The sequence below is a fragment of the Megalobrama amblycephala genome, linkage group LG17 (genome assembly GCF_018812025.1).
Source record: "Megalobrama amblycephala isolate DHTTF-2021 linkage group LG17, ASM1881202v1, whole genome shotgun sequence".
Classification (NCBI taxonomy): domain Eukaryota; kingdom Metazoa; phylum Chordata; class Actinopteri; order Cypriniformes; family Xenocyprididae; genus Megalobrama; species Megalobrama amblycephala.
The window spans coordinates 40,860,761-40,876,965 of NC_063060.1; the positions used below are offsets into that span (position 1 = coordinate 40,860,761).

At 37.2% G+C, this 16,205-nt stretch overlaps 1 protein-coding gene across 2 annotated transcripts in view; it reads right to left on the reverse strand.

Annotated features, from left to right (window-relative positions):
* prkci (protein kinase C, iota) overlaps positions 1-16,205 on the reverse strand; it is a 37,437-nt gene that overhangs the window by 18,376 nt on the left and 2,856 nt on the right. For both annotated transcript variants that reach the window (XM_048162649.1, XM_048162648.1), the window contains 5 exons: positions 9,410-9,531; positions 6,851-6,940; positions 2,337-2,387; positions 2,101-2,186; positions 1,834-1,971 (listed from right to left, as the gene is read on the reverse strand). In XM_048162649.1, the coding sequence (XP_048018606.1) occupies positions 1,834-1,971; positions 2,101-2,186; positions 2,337-2,387; positions 6,851-6,940; positions 9,410-9,531 (487 nt within the window). The remainder of the gene's footprint in view (positions 1-1,833; positions 1,972-2,100; positions 2,187-2,336; positions 2,388-6,850; positions 6,941-9,409; positions 9,532-16,205) is intronic.

Here is a 16,205-nt window from a genome sequence, read left to right on the forward strand (position 1 = left end):
GATCTAATGTGAACGACAAAATAATATTTACATTGTTAAAGTTCATGAAAGTCCTCCTCTGTGGCTGTCAAATATTCTTAGTTCAGCATTCAAACAACATGTCATGTTCGGTTAAGACAGTTAGCATGGTAAAACTATGTCCAATATGATATATATATGATATATATATATGATATATTCCCATTATAATGCTTGATCTGTAGATAAAGGGCTGTGGATTTGAATAAAATGACTATCTTGCTGGATCAAACGCACAATAACTGGAATTTAAAAGCTACAAAGAAACAAATGATCAATATACTGTTGGATAGAAAGGATTTGGGCACTCAACACATCTCTTTGTGCCGTGTTGCTTTAAGCACATCATTTTGCACCCAGGATGCGCATAAGCGATTTCTGCCTCTCTGTTAAAGCCTTTCATATTATCATGCTTGTTCTGTCATATATCATATCTTATTGCCCCATTAAAAGGCAAGGCAAGGCAATTTTATTTGTATAGCACATTTCATACACAATGGTAATTCAAAGTGCTTTACATAAAGAGGAATAATAAAAATAGAACATAAGGAATAGAAATAACAGTAAAAACAGAGAATTTTGCTATCTGGATGGATGAGCTAGGAAGTCTTAGGGAGTTTTTTGTTGTTGTTGTTGTTGTTGTAAAAAGCTGCACAATACATTTAAAATAAACTTTTTAATTTTATATTATTTGTGTGCGTGTACTGTGCAAAAGTCTTAGGCACGTCAGTATTTTCACCCCCCAAAAAAGGGTTTAAGCCAGTTATTTACATCTTATGCTGTAGTGTGTCAGTAGGAAATATCAGTTTACATTTCTAAACATTCATGTTGCCATTAATTGTAATAATCCAGTGAGATTTTTAAATGCACAATAAGACTGATAACAGCTGGTGCTCCACACGGAGATCTGATCTCACCATCATCAAATCCGTCTGTGATTACAAGAAGAAACAGATGAAACTGAGACAAACTAAATCCAGATGAACTGTGGCCGCGTCTCCAAGACGCTTGAAGAAACCAACCTGCAAAGATACCTGAAAAACAATGCCCAAGTGTACCTGGACAAAAGCTGTTTTAAATGCAAAGAGTGGTCACACCAAATTTTGATTTCATTTAGTTAATATAAGTTAATTGATAAATAAAATCTATTTATAACAGTATTTTTTAAAAACATCCTCACTTTACAGCATTTTTACACAAGTGCCTAAAACTCTTCACAGTACTTTATCTTTGCAGGAAGGTTTCTTCAAGCATCTTAGAGACAAGGCCACAGTTCTTCTGGATTTAGTTTGTCTCAGTTTCATCTGTTTCTTCATGTAATCAGATTTTGATCAGATTTCAATATGGAGCATACAAGCTGTTGTCAGACTCCTTGTGCATTCAAAAATCTCACTGGATTATTACAATTAATGGCAAAATGAATGTTTGGAAATCTAAACTGATATTTCCTACTGACACACTACAGAAAAAGATATAAATAACTGGCTTAAAACCCGTTTTGGGGTTTACTGACGTGCCTAAGACTTTTGCACAGTAGTGCACATATATGAATGATATGTATGAAAAAATGCATGACAAAGCCCTAAACAGACAATTAATCAGCATAATCGCAATTATTTTTCAGTCAGTTAATCATTAGACAAATTTCATAATCGTGACAGCCCTAGTAATAGCATGTCTAATATATAGATCTACACAGAATCTGAAATTTGAACTACCTTATTTTAGCTACCAATAAGAATGTAGTACTCTCAGATCCATTTTATATTAAATTTATTCCACAGAAAATATGAAAGAAAGATGCAGATTACTCACCTGTATTACCTGTCTACCACACTCCACTGTGACCAATTTATGGCATTTCTTGTGAACCAGCAGTTTACAGTTTATGCACTTGTATCCCTGCCTGCCTAGGCCCCAGATACGATCTGTGCAGATGGCACAATGAGCACGCTGTAAAGAACAGAAGGAACAGGTACAATAAACCATACTGAACACAAAAAGTCACATGCATACAGTATAATTGAGACAAATTGTGTAACGCAACAGGTGCCAGAAACAACAAAAAGAGCAGTTTTGTACCCTATTAAAGCGCTTAGCCTGAAACGCATGTCCGTTGGCATAGTAAAGTTTCCTCCAGCGTCGAGCTCCACGACGGTAAATGGACTCTGAGTGCAATTAAGAGTCAATAATTAAATCTACTATTCATCAGTTAATACTCAATCGTTATAACTCAAAATGCACTATAAAGTGCAAAAATCCCAAACATTATGACCTAAATGACCATAATAAATAAATCACAAGAAAGATGCACATACTGTCTTCTCCAGGACAGGGCATGCCAGGCTTCTCAGGGACGCACGGAAACACTGTGGAGAGATGGACAGAGAGACTGTGAAAAAAGCTCTGACAAACAGCTCCAGTGACCTCTCTGTGACCTCTTCTCATCTGACAGCGGATAAGGACTTTGGGGTCAAAAAACAGAGTCTGTCCAGGCCTGTGTGAAGAGTGAGTATTGACGGACAGTTGGTTGGGGTCTTTTTCTGAAAGCCCTTGTGGCCAGACGTCTCCTCCTCAGCATGACTAATTCACTCACCCAGCAGGCAGTACAATGTATCTCTGTCAATCACTCCCTGAATCCTTTCTTTCCTGTCCACTAATGATCTAGTGACCTGTATGATGCCGCAGGGTGTGTTATAAATAAATAAATGTATGTACCCGAGTCAGAACATCAAAATGTGGAGCTTCGTCTGAGCTCATTAGCTCATGGGCTTAAAAGGATATGGGTGGTATGGTGTTATGACTGACTGTGTCTGATAAGACAAGTTTCCAGTGACAAGCTGAACACAAAAACCGCTGTGCAATGTGACAGACGCAGACAATTAGAAGATACTTCATGTTTAAAGGATTAGTTCACTTTCAAATTAAAATTACCCCAAGCTTTACTCACCCTCAAGCCATCCTAGGTGTATATGACTTTCTTCTTTCTGATGAACACAATCTGAGATATATTAATAAAATCCTGACACATCTGAGCTTTATAACGGCAGTGAACGAGGATCAAAAAGTATGAGCTGAGGAAAGTGCTTCCATCCATCATAAACGTACTCTACACGGCTCCGGGGGTTAATAAATGCCTTCTGATGCGAAGCGTTTTTGTAAAAAAAAATATCCATATTTGACAAGTCATGAAGTAAAAAATCTAGCTTCCACCAGACCGCATTCTGTATTCATTGAACTGGCGTTGCATCAGTTAAGCTTTTTCTGTAAGTTAGGGAATAGGGAAGGCGAAGGACATAGCGAAAGTGTTTTTACACTTTCTTTGTATGTAGAATACTGCGGTCTGGTGGAAGATAGATATTTTACTTCATATCTTGTTAAATATGGATATTGGACGTTGATCCTGCTCACTGCCATTATAAAGCTCGGATGCGTCAGGATATTTATTAATATTTCTCCGATTGTGTTCATCAGAAAGTCATATACACCTAGGATGGCTTGAGGGTGAGTAAAGCTTGGGCTAATTTTCATTTGAAAGTGAACTAATCCTTTAAATGTACACAATTTTTAATTAATGTACAAGATTTCACAGCAGCCGGGGCTTCCCAGCACAACACTGCAGAAACAGAAACCACACGGCTGACAAAATGTAATTTTAACAGTAGTCACGGATTACACCTCATTAAAGATGATCCAAATATTTTTATTTGAACAGGGGGGGTATTCCAGAAAGCAGGTTATGTGACATACCTGGGTATGTTTAAGAGTAAGTAAGCGGATAACCTCAACTTTCGGTTCCAAAAACGGAGGTAACTTTTAGGGTATGTAAGTAGCCATAGCAACTTGCTCTCTGAACATAACCTGCTCCGGAGCAGGTTATGTTCAAGGGTTAGTTAGCTTAAGAGGAATTTAGATGTGTGTTATATTATCAATATGGTTATATTAATGTATCTAAATTTGTTATATAGTTACAGTTATATACACAATGTTATATTATACAATATATAAATGTTTATTCAATTCTAATATATGAATTTTATTGTCATAGCACACATGGATCTACTTCTTAATCTTTATAACAGGACATTTTCTATGCTATAATTTCTATAATAAAATACATATCATATATGTGATATTTTATTAAATAATTAGCATCAAACAAACAATATTAAGATTAAAAATTATTGCACAACCACCCAATAGGTGGTGATGTGCACCAAGTAGGTTATGTAAATCGCCATTAAACAAAAGAAGAAGAATGAAGTAGAATGGCGCGCTTTTTCTTAGCGTCTGTTTCCATGGTGAATCATCAATTCGTCGCTCTGTTGAGAATGTCTTGTGTGTTAACCGGGAACATACTCTGGGTTGGCTGAACTTATTCCCGGATGCATTTTTGGAACCAGCATACCTCGAGTAAGCAAGGTTTGGGTTAATCAACCGAGAGTTCAGGGTATATGTGACAGTAAGTTAACCCTGCTTTCTGGAATACACCCCAGATCTGAACAATGGTAGGTTCCTAGAGACAATTCATAGGCGTATGGGAGGTTTCTCACTGCTGTACGATCTTAACAGCAACTTTTCTGTTCAGATCCCAATTCAGGATTGTGGGTAGTTCTTCACCGGTGCTTAGGCATATAAATTACTTTTTATTTTAACAGTGTAGAAACCACAATGGCAGATTTTAGGACATCAGCTTCAGTTTGGATCTCCTGATCTGTTCTCCTCTTTGGATTCTCCTCTTAAGAAGATCTCAGATGACTAACACCTATGAAGAGACGGCACCAATTCCTGCGAGGACTTCAGAAGACGAAATCATCTGGATCAACATGCACATTGCCCAATTTCTATATCCTAATTACTGTTAATGAAATTCATTTTTCCAGGAGCTCATTGCTTCTACCTTCAGTTAAACTGCTAACAGTGATTGTAAATTAATTGCCAAAATTATTTGCTAACTGCATTCTCTAAATTGTAATGTTGACATGCATTCTCTGTAAAGCTGCTTTGAAATGATATGTATTGTGAAAAGCGCTATACAAATAAATGTGAATTGAATTGAATTTTACACAAGCATATAAAATCATTAAAAAAAAAAGACCCTACCTCACCCACCCTCGATCCTAAAACCAGATGTGGACATTATTGAAAAAAGAAAATACTATTAATAATTCTCTGTGGAAAAATTTAAGTTTAAATTTTACTTCCAGTTCTAGAATACTGTTGTTGCCAAAACTCTATATAAACTGAATCGATATTAAATTAGTTGGTAAGCATAAATCCTTTGGTTTAAACATTCTCATGTGAATAGACTTTTTAATAGATTTGTTGTGTTTGTTTTATGTTTGAGAATAGACATTCTTTTCCTCACTGGAATTTCTTCCTCAACATTCTATTCTATGATTCAACATTCTAAGATTCTATGTGTGTCATGTGTACTTAAAACCTGTCAATCAACATTAGAGCACCACCCTCAGGCTGAATAACGCCTCTGCCAAAGGTTTTCTGCGTGTGTTCAGAGATTATAAAGCTTACAAAATGTTTATCATAGACTAGCACCAAGACCCAGAATCTGCCCTACCTAAATTTACAGTCAAGAATATTTTAGTCTACATATTTTAGATTCATAGTCTGTCAACTATGTGTTATCAAACCATTTTAAAAATCTGCTTGTTGGCAGTTGTCATGACAACATCTGGGTGGTGGGTTTGGACTGCCTGTCACAGTATGAATGGCAGATAATTTTGTGAAGTGTGTTGATAGCTTAATGAACTATTAATTTTACTAGCTCTGCTAGTACCACTTTTACCAGTTCAACTTTGGCAGAAATTGCAGCTTTGAAAAGGCTTAGGCTGTTTCAGAATTTGTATTGCTGTTATCTGTAAGTCTGTGCATGTCCGTGGACTACATGCATTCTTTTAGCATGGTGGATTTTTTGAACACATTTTGTTTAGATACAATGTGGTTACTTGGGAATGTCGTTGTTGTATGGCCAGATAGAGTTACGTCATACCCTAGGTTTTTGTGAAACACTGCCACTGCTGCAGTCGCAGCACAGCGCAGCAGGAGTCAATATTTCACTTATCATGACGAGAGTAAGGAGAGATGACTGACAAGATGATGGCAGTGATGCACAACAGATCATGACTGCATTGACAAATATCTTATCTTGTAAAATGTGTGATAAGTACCGCTGCTCCCTATACACAGATGAGCATGATTGCGAATTACAAAGTGATAAGTGAGCAAGCGTTCAAAAGAGATTTCAATACCCACGTATTGATACACGTGATTGTGAATTCGAAAGATTAATTTAAACACTAAACCTCCATTATGAATCAAAAAATGCAGAAAAATTAAAACGGACAACACATAATAAATAAATCGTCAAGCGAACATGCTTGAGCTTCTGTTTACCGCAACTGATGTGTGAGTTGATGAATATTTACATGTGAATAAAAGCCTAAATTTGATCTGTTTATCGTTGATTGAATCTCAGAAAATTTGGACTAAACCACTCAATTCATATGGATTAGTTTTACGATCTCTTTATGAATTTTTTGAAGTGTCAAAGTTTCAGTTGCATAGATGTCTATGGAGGGACAAAAATCTCTCAGATTTCATCAAAAATATCTTGATTTGTGTCTTACGGGTTTGGAGCGACATGAAGGTGAGTAATTAATGACAGAATTTTCATTTTTGGGTGAACTAACCCTTTAAAACATGGTGTAAGACTTCATCTGTCATAATTCTTTCAAGAATCTGGACAACTACACAAAGCACAAAAGCATATGCACTACAGCCCACCCACATCAAAAGCCAAATCCCAGCATACCGTGAATAATGAGCTCTGAGTCTTTGTTGAGTTCATAGAGACGTAAGGCCTCCTCCAGCTCCAGCTGAGAAGAAACGGTGCACGGATCCCCTGCAATGACAAACACGGTGAACACTCACTAGAAAACTCTTTACCAAAGACATCAGCATACCTGACAGCACAGAGAAACAGAGAGAGTGGGTGAAAAATAAAACAGGACTGAGAAAGAGACAAGAAACGAGTCCCTTCTTCACATGCTATGATTATAATGATGTTTGCAGAGCATAAAGCAAAAATCTATTGGTTTTTCACCATGAACTAGTAACATGTGGCATTGTCCAAAGTTGACATCAATCCTGTTTGTCATCTAAAGAGCAGCCTGTGGCACCGACTGTCTCGGCTTGCGTAGACACACAGCCCTCAATCAGACATCACAGCAGAGGCAACGAGTGACATCGGGCATCGGTGCCAAAGCTTGTGCAGACAGAAGGGATTAACTCTTCGCCATGACGGCCCTCTCAGATCAGCTATGCTAATGAGCAGCGTGACTCTGAGCTCAGCATGGAATGGTGAAGATTTTGGTATTTAAATGAATGTTCTTCCATCTCCATTTTCCATCTCGCATGACTAATGCAGCAGTTAATCATCGCACCCAGTCAATCTTTCCAGCATAAAACCTGCTCCCTGCTGTGCACTGCATTCAGATTCACTTTATTCCTCATGTAAAATCCATCCATTTCATTCCTGCCAGTGGAGTCCAGGGTAATTCTGAGACTCTAATGCAATCTGCCAAAAGTGGGTTCATTTGTAATATATAGCGTTGGTGCAAATGAGGTAGGCTTTTCAGCAGAAAGGCAAGGGGGAAGCTTGTTGCTACGGTGACAGTTAGAGGAACAGAATGAGATTTACTCCTGGTATTAACATCTGTCTCAGGGGATTTGATCACAAGCGGACATCACTAAACACAGGTTTAGTCCCAATCACCAAACTACATATGGAGGTAGTCAGACACGAAAGTGACCACACTTCATTTATAGTGTAAATACTGATGCGTCCAGGACAACAAAAAGTTGCATATAATATACAATACAGTCCAAATGTTTGGAACCACTAAGATTTTTAATGTTTTTAAAAGAAGTTTCGTCTGCTCACCAAGGCTACTTTTATTTAATTAAAAATACAGTAAAAAACAGCAATATTGTGAAATATTATTACAATTTAAAATAACTGTGTACTATTTAAATATATTTGACAAAGTAATTTATTCCTGTGATGCAAAGCTGAATTTTCAGCATCGTTACTCCAGTCTTCAGTGTCACATGATCCTTCAGAAATCATTCTAATATGCTGATTTGCTGCTCAATAAACATTTATGATTATTTTCAATGTTGAAAACAGTTGTGTATTTTTTTTTTTTCAGGGTTCCTTGATGAATAGAAAGTTCAAAAGAACAGCATTTATCTGAAATACAAAGCTTCTGTAGCATTATACACTACCGTTCAAAAGTTTGGGGTCAGTAAGAATTTTTATTTTTATTTTTTTGAAAAGAAATGAAAGAAATGAATACTTTTATTCAGCAAGGATGCATTAAATCAATCAAAAGTGGCAGTAAAGACATTTATAATGTTACAAAAGATTAGATTTCAGATAAACACTGTTCTTTAGAACTTTCTATTCATCAAATAATCCTGAAAAAAAATATTGTTCACAAATATTTTGTACAATTGTACACATTAAATGTTTCTTGAGCAGCAGATCAGCATATTAGAATGATTTCTGAAGGATCATGTGACACTGAAGACTGGAGTAATGATGCTGAAAATTCAGCTTTGCATCACAGGAATAAATTACTTTGTGAAATATATTTAAATAGAAAACAGTTATTTTAAATTGTAATAATATTTCACAATATTACTGTTTTTACTGTATTTTTAATTAAATAAAAGTAGCCTTGGTGAGCAGACAAAACTTCTTTTAAAAACATTAAAAATCTTAGTGGTTCCAAACTTTTGGACTGTACTGTATATAATCACATATAAGTTAAATTAATGTATATTATGTTATTATAATTATATTAATTTATAATATATTTACAAACAAGTCTCATCAAAGCTGCATTAATTTAAAATGAATACAGTAAAAATGTGATATTGAATATTACAATTTAAAAAAATTTTTTCTACTTAATATATTTTAAAACCTTACTCATCAATCCATTTCATGCTCAAGAGCTGGTCATTGTCCATGGAGTCAATGCAATAACAACAACTCAAGAAAAAAACTAATTTAACATTGAGTGAAATAAAGGTAATGGGCAGAAATTAAATGAATTAAAAATTATTGAATTAAAACTGCTTGTAAACGCACTGACTGGTTTGGCAAGTCTTGTGTTTAGTTATGAAATCAGACAGCCTCTGCTCAATGAAGTCTGATCACAAGAGGTCACAGGAGACTCATGTTAATACCTGGTGTAAATGGCAATCAGTCTCGGCTGACTGCTTGTGATCGCATCACCTTGGACAGATGTTGATACCAGCTGTAAATAAGGCCAGAGAGACAAACACAAATGAAATGACAAACCTTCTTCATCAATCCATTTCATGGTGAAGAGCTGGTCATTGTCCATGGAGCACATGTCCCGCACCTCACTGCACAACCCCTCGTAGGAGATGGAGGGCTCGAAATGTGTGATCATGATGTCCCTAGAAGAGAAAAAGGTGACATTCAGTACTGGTTTATTTATTAACAGTTAATTCAAAGAATATTATCTATTTTATTAAAGGTGAGCTATTGTGCCCCTTATACATAATGTAATAGAGCTGCACGATTGAGAATCAAGTGTTTAATATAGAGATGACGATTCTCTTAGGATTCCGAATAGACAACTAAACAAAGTAACGTAATTTAGCACAGGTTCTGACAAAATGTTAATTGCTGCAGTCTATTTAAAAATATTTAATTAATTAGAATTATTTATTTATTTTTAAAAACTGGTTTGAATGAATGATTCAATGACTCACTCATAAAGACTTCACTTGTTTTATTACTGGATGAATTATCGTTTTGAACGAATCTCTTGAGTGAACGATTCAATGACTTGCTGACTTGATTAATCGTGCAGCTCTACAATGTAAAATAATTCTCAGGTGTCCCCAGAATGTGTTCTCAGTTCAGCTCAAAATACATAGTTCACCCCACAGATCATTTATTATACCATGCTATAAATAAAAGCAAAAACAAGCCTATAATCTAAGTTTCGGTTCATTTTTGTGACGCACTCCAGTTCACAGAGATCGAGACGGCAGAAAGCACATCCTGTGTGTTTTCTTCGTTTTACAAAGACACAAGATTTTCTTGCATTGTGAGGTTAAATAAAGTAGACCCTACAGTTTTGAATTATGTATTACTCTTATCTGTATGACCAAAAATGACAGAGTATTTTAAGTTGTTTCCGCTATTATCAGGAAAAAATGCAAGTGATCATGCCAGCTCCTCCATGTCACGCAGTAAGAGTGTTATACTTTAGCTTCCACACTTGGCACAAACACTTGGATATGTGCCTAATAACAGCGCACTTTATCTAGGTTAACGATAGAGCGAGCAGCCATGTAAAGTTGTTACTACTTATGTTTCAAATGATAAGACATATTTTGATGGTCGAACGTTTGGATTTCCTGCCCGACACACTGTAATTATTACAAGGACCTGACCCTCACGTGACTTCACCAAAGTTTTTTTTTTCTGCGACTAACTAACTAATAAAATTTTAGTCGACTATTGAGGGCAGCCCTTGCTGAATACATGAACAATTAATTTGTAGACACTCTTTCTGATCTATAGGGGGGAAAAAAGGGGAAAAGAGGGGGAAAAAAAGGAAGTGGGTGGATTCTGGTTGTGCGCACACACACAGCGGACACAAAATATGTTCAAAAATCATAGGTGCCCTTAAAAGCTGATCATAAATTTGTGAAGCCATTCTGTATCCTTGAGCTTGGTAATTATGGAAATGCATTTAAAATGCCATCAGCCTTCACCAAAAGTATGAATACCATGCAGCAGGACTATCATACATTGAGTTTCTGGGAAGCAGTGTGTTGTTTTACTAGCACATTCCCATAGTAGGAGGAACCCAGCAGCTTCTTTCCCTTTGTTTTCTACTGTGTTCACACTGTTTTGGTTAATTATTGACAGCAGGGGAGTACTTCCTGTCTGCGAGCCAGCGCACTGACCCACACATGCCACTGAAACTAGTGGGAATGTACACACACACACACACACACACCTTATGACAAAGAAAAATCACAAGGCTGATTTTATCTGATCCAGGGTCATTATGATGAAGCTACTGTATGTTAGTTAAAGGGCAGCTCTGTTCTTCCTGTGATGCATATCTCTGACATAATGAACGCTCTGCATCAGTGAACTGTGCTTTAGGTAATATTTACAGATGGATAAACTTCCTCTTACTGTTGCCTCTTGCAAATGATATAACATTATTCTGGCACATAATTGACAATGCAAGGAAGATGGATCTGTACCCCTCTCTTAGTGAACAGATGCACCCCGCAGGAGCTCAGCATCATTGAAAGGAAGCGGTGAAGCCACATTCCTCCATAGGGCATACATGGATCAGCTCACACTCCCTTTACAACAGCATACTGAACACATACTCATTCCTGCTCTTAAATATACAAATACATAAAGGTGTAAACAAGCTAACATATACTAAAAGTCAAGGGGAACGGTCATCATTTACTGTCGTTTCAAACCTGTATGACTACCTTTTGTCTGTGTAAGAAAAAAAAGGGGGAAAAAAAAAAAGATATAAAAGAAAATATTTTCCCTGTTTGCGTGCATGTGTTTTTTAATGGTCACAAAAAAAATTTTGGTTACCAACATTTCAAAATTTACAAGTCTATAACAAGAAATTAAGAGAATTGTTGGGGGATTTCGATATAAGAGAAGATGACCATGACAAATAGGCAGAGCTAAGCAGGACTCTTATATGATGCCCAAATGCACAAACGTGACATCACTTCTGTATTCAACATGCATAAAAAAAAATTTTCAGATTAGAGTTGCAATATAGGTCAGGGCTGTTCAAAGATAATCATGTTTATCATGTACAAAATAAGAGTGTGTTTAAGTAATATGTGTGTGTTTGTTCTGTGTATAAGTATTATATGTAAATACACACACATACATGTATATATTTAAGAAATATATTAGGGATGCACCGATACCGATATCGGGCCGATACCAAGCTCATGTACTTGTATTCATACTCGTAAAAATACCCCCGATACCTCACGTGACGTAACTGACAGAATTTTCCGTGCACAGAGACTCCGGCGGCAGCAGCAGAAACAATGTCAGCCTCAGAGGTGTGGGAATACTTCAAAATGATGACAACACACACATTGCGAACTGCATGCTTTCATTCACAATTCGTTATCAATTCGTGAAGGCGGGATAGGCGGAATCGCGCTGAATGACACAGACCAGAAGCACGCTCTCTCGCACACACTCTCTCTTTCTTGCGCGCGATCCCAGTTCTCTCAGACAGCGCACGATCAGTTCTCCTTCCGCCTGAATGGTCAAATGCACACGTAGTTGTCATCGTGTGGAGTAACATAAATACAGTCGGTTATGGCTTAAGTAGACGTAAACATTTGGGTGAAAACAGGATGTGTGTCAGTATCCATGGATTCTGTCTTAAAGGGACCGTAGCCTATATTTGTCAGAATTTGTCAAAATACGTTAAATAAATGTATACATGCTAAATAAAACTACTGTATCTGAAAAACTAGTTTATTTAAAGGGTTAGTTCATAGCCTGACATGGTCATACTCAATTCTAGTTCGAATATGAGTCTGATACTGCTCCATTGGGCTTTGATTATGGGGGCGTATTTCAACCGATCCAGGAAAGACCTCAATTGGATAGACCTACAACCAATCAGAGCTACAGAGTAAATGACGTATGTTGAGCGACGCATAGTTGTCAACAGAACTCTTCTTAGCGACCATCGGGGCCAGCTGATAAATCAAACTTTTGCCGAATCCCGTAGGAAGGACGGCAAAGACATCTTTCCCATCGACAAATGCCTTGATCGCGGTCCTCTGTTCCTTTTTTAAAATTAATGCGCTGTCGATATCTTATAACGGACGCGATGGCGGAATCTACACATCTCAGTTCTTCAACAGCCATCATTGTTGTAAACTAATTGACCTTTCGCAAAGACTCGCCCCCCTTAGTTAAGCCGTGGCGCTGTCACGCCACACAGAGTGGAAAATACATCGCGGAGCAAGAGGAAACTGACAACACATCGACAGACGAGACAGAGCAGGTTACTTATGATATTAAACAAAGTCCCAGCTTTCAAACTGTGTAGTTATTAAAAAAATTCAAACAATAAAAACTGTTTTGTGGCTCTTTAATGGGTTGTGACCATGATCGTGACAGATTGCTGTAGCGCCTCAGCTCAAGAGGCTCGTGAACCGATCATCTCTTCCTACTAGTCCATTTATAGCATCAAATAAACATGAATGAACATGAGAATGAATGTTGTTTCAAACGCGGAAAGACGTCAATATGCACAATTTTTCAAGTTTAACTCCACCGAGGTTAATCTTCTAACTCCTGACTGCTTTGTCGGACAAAATAGCGGATGCGGCGTTCTGATTGGTTAGATCGCTTGTCAATCAAACTCCCCAAGCGCTCTTTGATGACGTGGCTGATTACGTTTCTGGTGATAATCTGTCAATCATCGCCCTGACAATGTGATTGGTCCGAACAGTTTCTGTTCGGGCATAATTACTCCTCTACGGATCGAGTCCAGACCGAACTCCCCGACCTCAAAATGTTGTGGGCGGGGCTAAGTTCGGCTGGCATCCAGGCTAGTTAGTTCACCCAAAAATGAAAATTCTATCATTAATTAGTTACCCTCATGCCGTTCCACACCCGTAAGACCTTCGTTAATCTTCGGAATACAAATTAAAATATTTTAATTGAAATCTGATGGCTCCGTGAGGCCTCCATAGGGAGCAATGACATCTCCTCTCTCAAGATCTATAAAGGTACTAAAAACATATTTAAATCAGTTCATGTGAGTACAGTGGTTCAATATTAATATTATAAAGCGACGAGAATATTTTTGGAGCGCCAAAAAAAACAAAATAACGACTTATTTAGTGATGGCCGATTTCAAAACACTGCTTCATGATGCAACTAAGCATAAATGAATCAGTGTGTCGAATCATGATTCGGATCGCATGTCAAACTGCCAACTGCTGAAATCACGTGACTTTGGCGCTCCGAACAGCTGATTCGACACACTGATTCATCTGTGCTCCAATGCTTCCTGAAGAAGTGTTTTGAAATCGGCCATCACTAAATAAGTTGTTATTTTGTTTTTTTTGGCGCTCCAAAAATATTCTCGTCGCTTTATAATATTAATATTATAATTAATATTAGTACCTTTATGGATCTTGAGAGAGGAAATGTCATTGCTCCCTATGGAGGCCTCACGGAGCCATCGGATTTCAACTAAAATATCTTAATTTGTGTTCCGAAGATTAATGAAGGTCTTACGGGTGTGGAACGGCATGAGGGTGAGTAATAAATGACAGAATTTTCATTTTTGGGCGAACTAACCCTTTAATTTGTATCTCTATAGTATTTGTTGTATTGTTTGTAATTTGTTTGTAAATTTCTTTTTATATAACAACAATTATATATATGGGTAATTATGCCTTTTGAAGGTTATTGGACACTGTGAAATTTTTGTTCTTTAAGTTTGTGACAAGCACATAAAAATTATTACTCTTTTCATCAGAGTAATAATAAAGAAGCTGTCCTTTATTCATTAGTGTCACTGTGTTGTGCTTGGAAAACTGCAACATCACCAAATAGGCATCGGTATCGGCGAGTACTAAAAGAAAAGTATCGGTACTCGTACTCGGTCCTTAAAAAAATGGTATCGGTGCATCCCTAAAATATATGCATGTATGTTTAATTATATATTTATATTTTTATAGATTTATATTATATATAAATATAAATATTTTTATAGAAATAAGATATTTTTCTTAAATATATACATGAATGTGTGTTTATATATACATAATAATTATAAACAGAACAAACACACATATTTCGTAAACACAGACTCTTATTTTGTACACGATAATCACGATTATCGTTGAACAGCCCTAGGTCAGATCCTCTAAAAGAATTATTACAGTCATACAATACATGACAGAATAAAAAATGGATGGGTGCCAGAAAGAGAGCAATAAGTGGATCAAAGAGAGCAGAGAGAGCAGTGAAAGAGGAGAAGGAGGATAAAGACTGTGAATTTTATCTTCACCAGGCTTCAGGAGGTTTCATACAGAACATAAAAGGTGCAGAGAGTAACATGTCCTTCACTCTATTCAAGACTGAGCTGCATTCAGGCAGAAACCTGCCATTAAGGCCTCCACACACCAAAAGAAACAACCTCTGATTGGGTCCATCACAGCCACAATAGAAGTTTATATAGAATAAGGGGGTTGAAACTGGTTCAAAGATTGGCTAAAATGACCTGCTGAAAAACAACAGAAACCTCAGGGAGCACACATACAGGGACAAATGGTGGGTTTCACACCCAGGAATTCTGTGCTACTATTTTTATACAGTACAGGCCATCAATTCATGCTCTCTCAATTAGAGCTTTTCTTAAAAAACAAAATAAAATCAGAAACTGAGCTTTCAAAAACAAAGGATCGTACTGTGGGATAGCGTTGGGAGATATGCTCCTTAAGCCTTGTTTATACTTTCGCCAGGCTCCACACTGTGAGCATCCGCGCTTCTCACTAAACAGACGAGTCGTTTATACTTGATGTGCTCACTGCTGTTCAATTCTTTGAAATGACAGGGGGCGATTCAAACCACGTTTCCACCGAAATTACCCAGAACAATTTGTCCCAGGAACTTTTTTTCCCCCAGACCTGTTGCTGTCTGTGTTTCCATCGTGGTCTAAAGTCCCGTAAAGATTAGGCAAATTAGTCCAGTGACGTAGGACTGCACGCGACTTTCCAGTTCCCGCTGGATTTCATCCTCCGCATATAAGCGTAATTCACACTTTATTGTTGATTTGAATAGCAACTATTACTGTAGGCACAGCAAAAGACTTTTAAAAATGGTGGCTGAAATAAAATGCTGCGTGGAGTCACCAATCAAAATGCTGCATTAACTCAACCAATCAGGATGTTCAGCTTCCAAGTCCCACCCCCGAAAGTTCCTGAACTTTGAAAAAGTACTACCTCGTGAGCAGGGACTTTCTGAGGGGGAAAATTTAACCTGGAACTTCATTTAGACCCTGGTTCCCACGGTC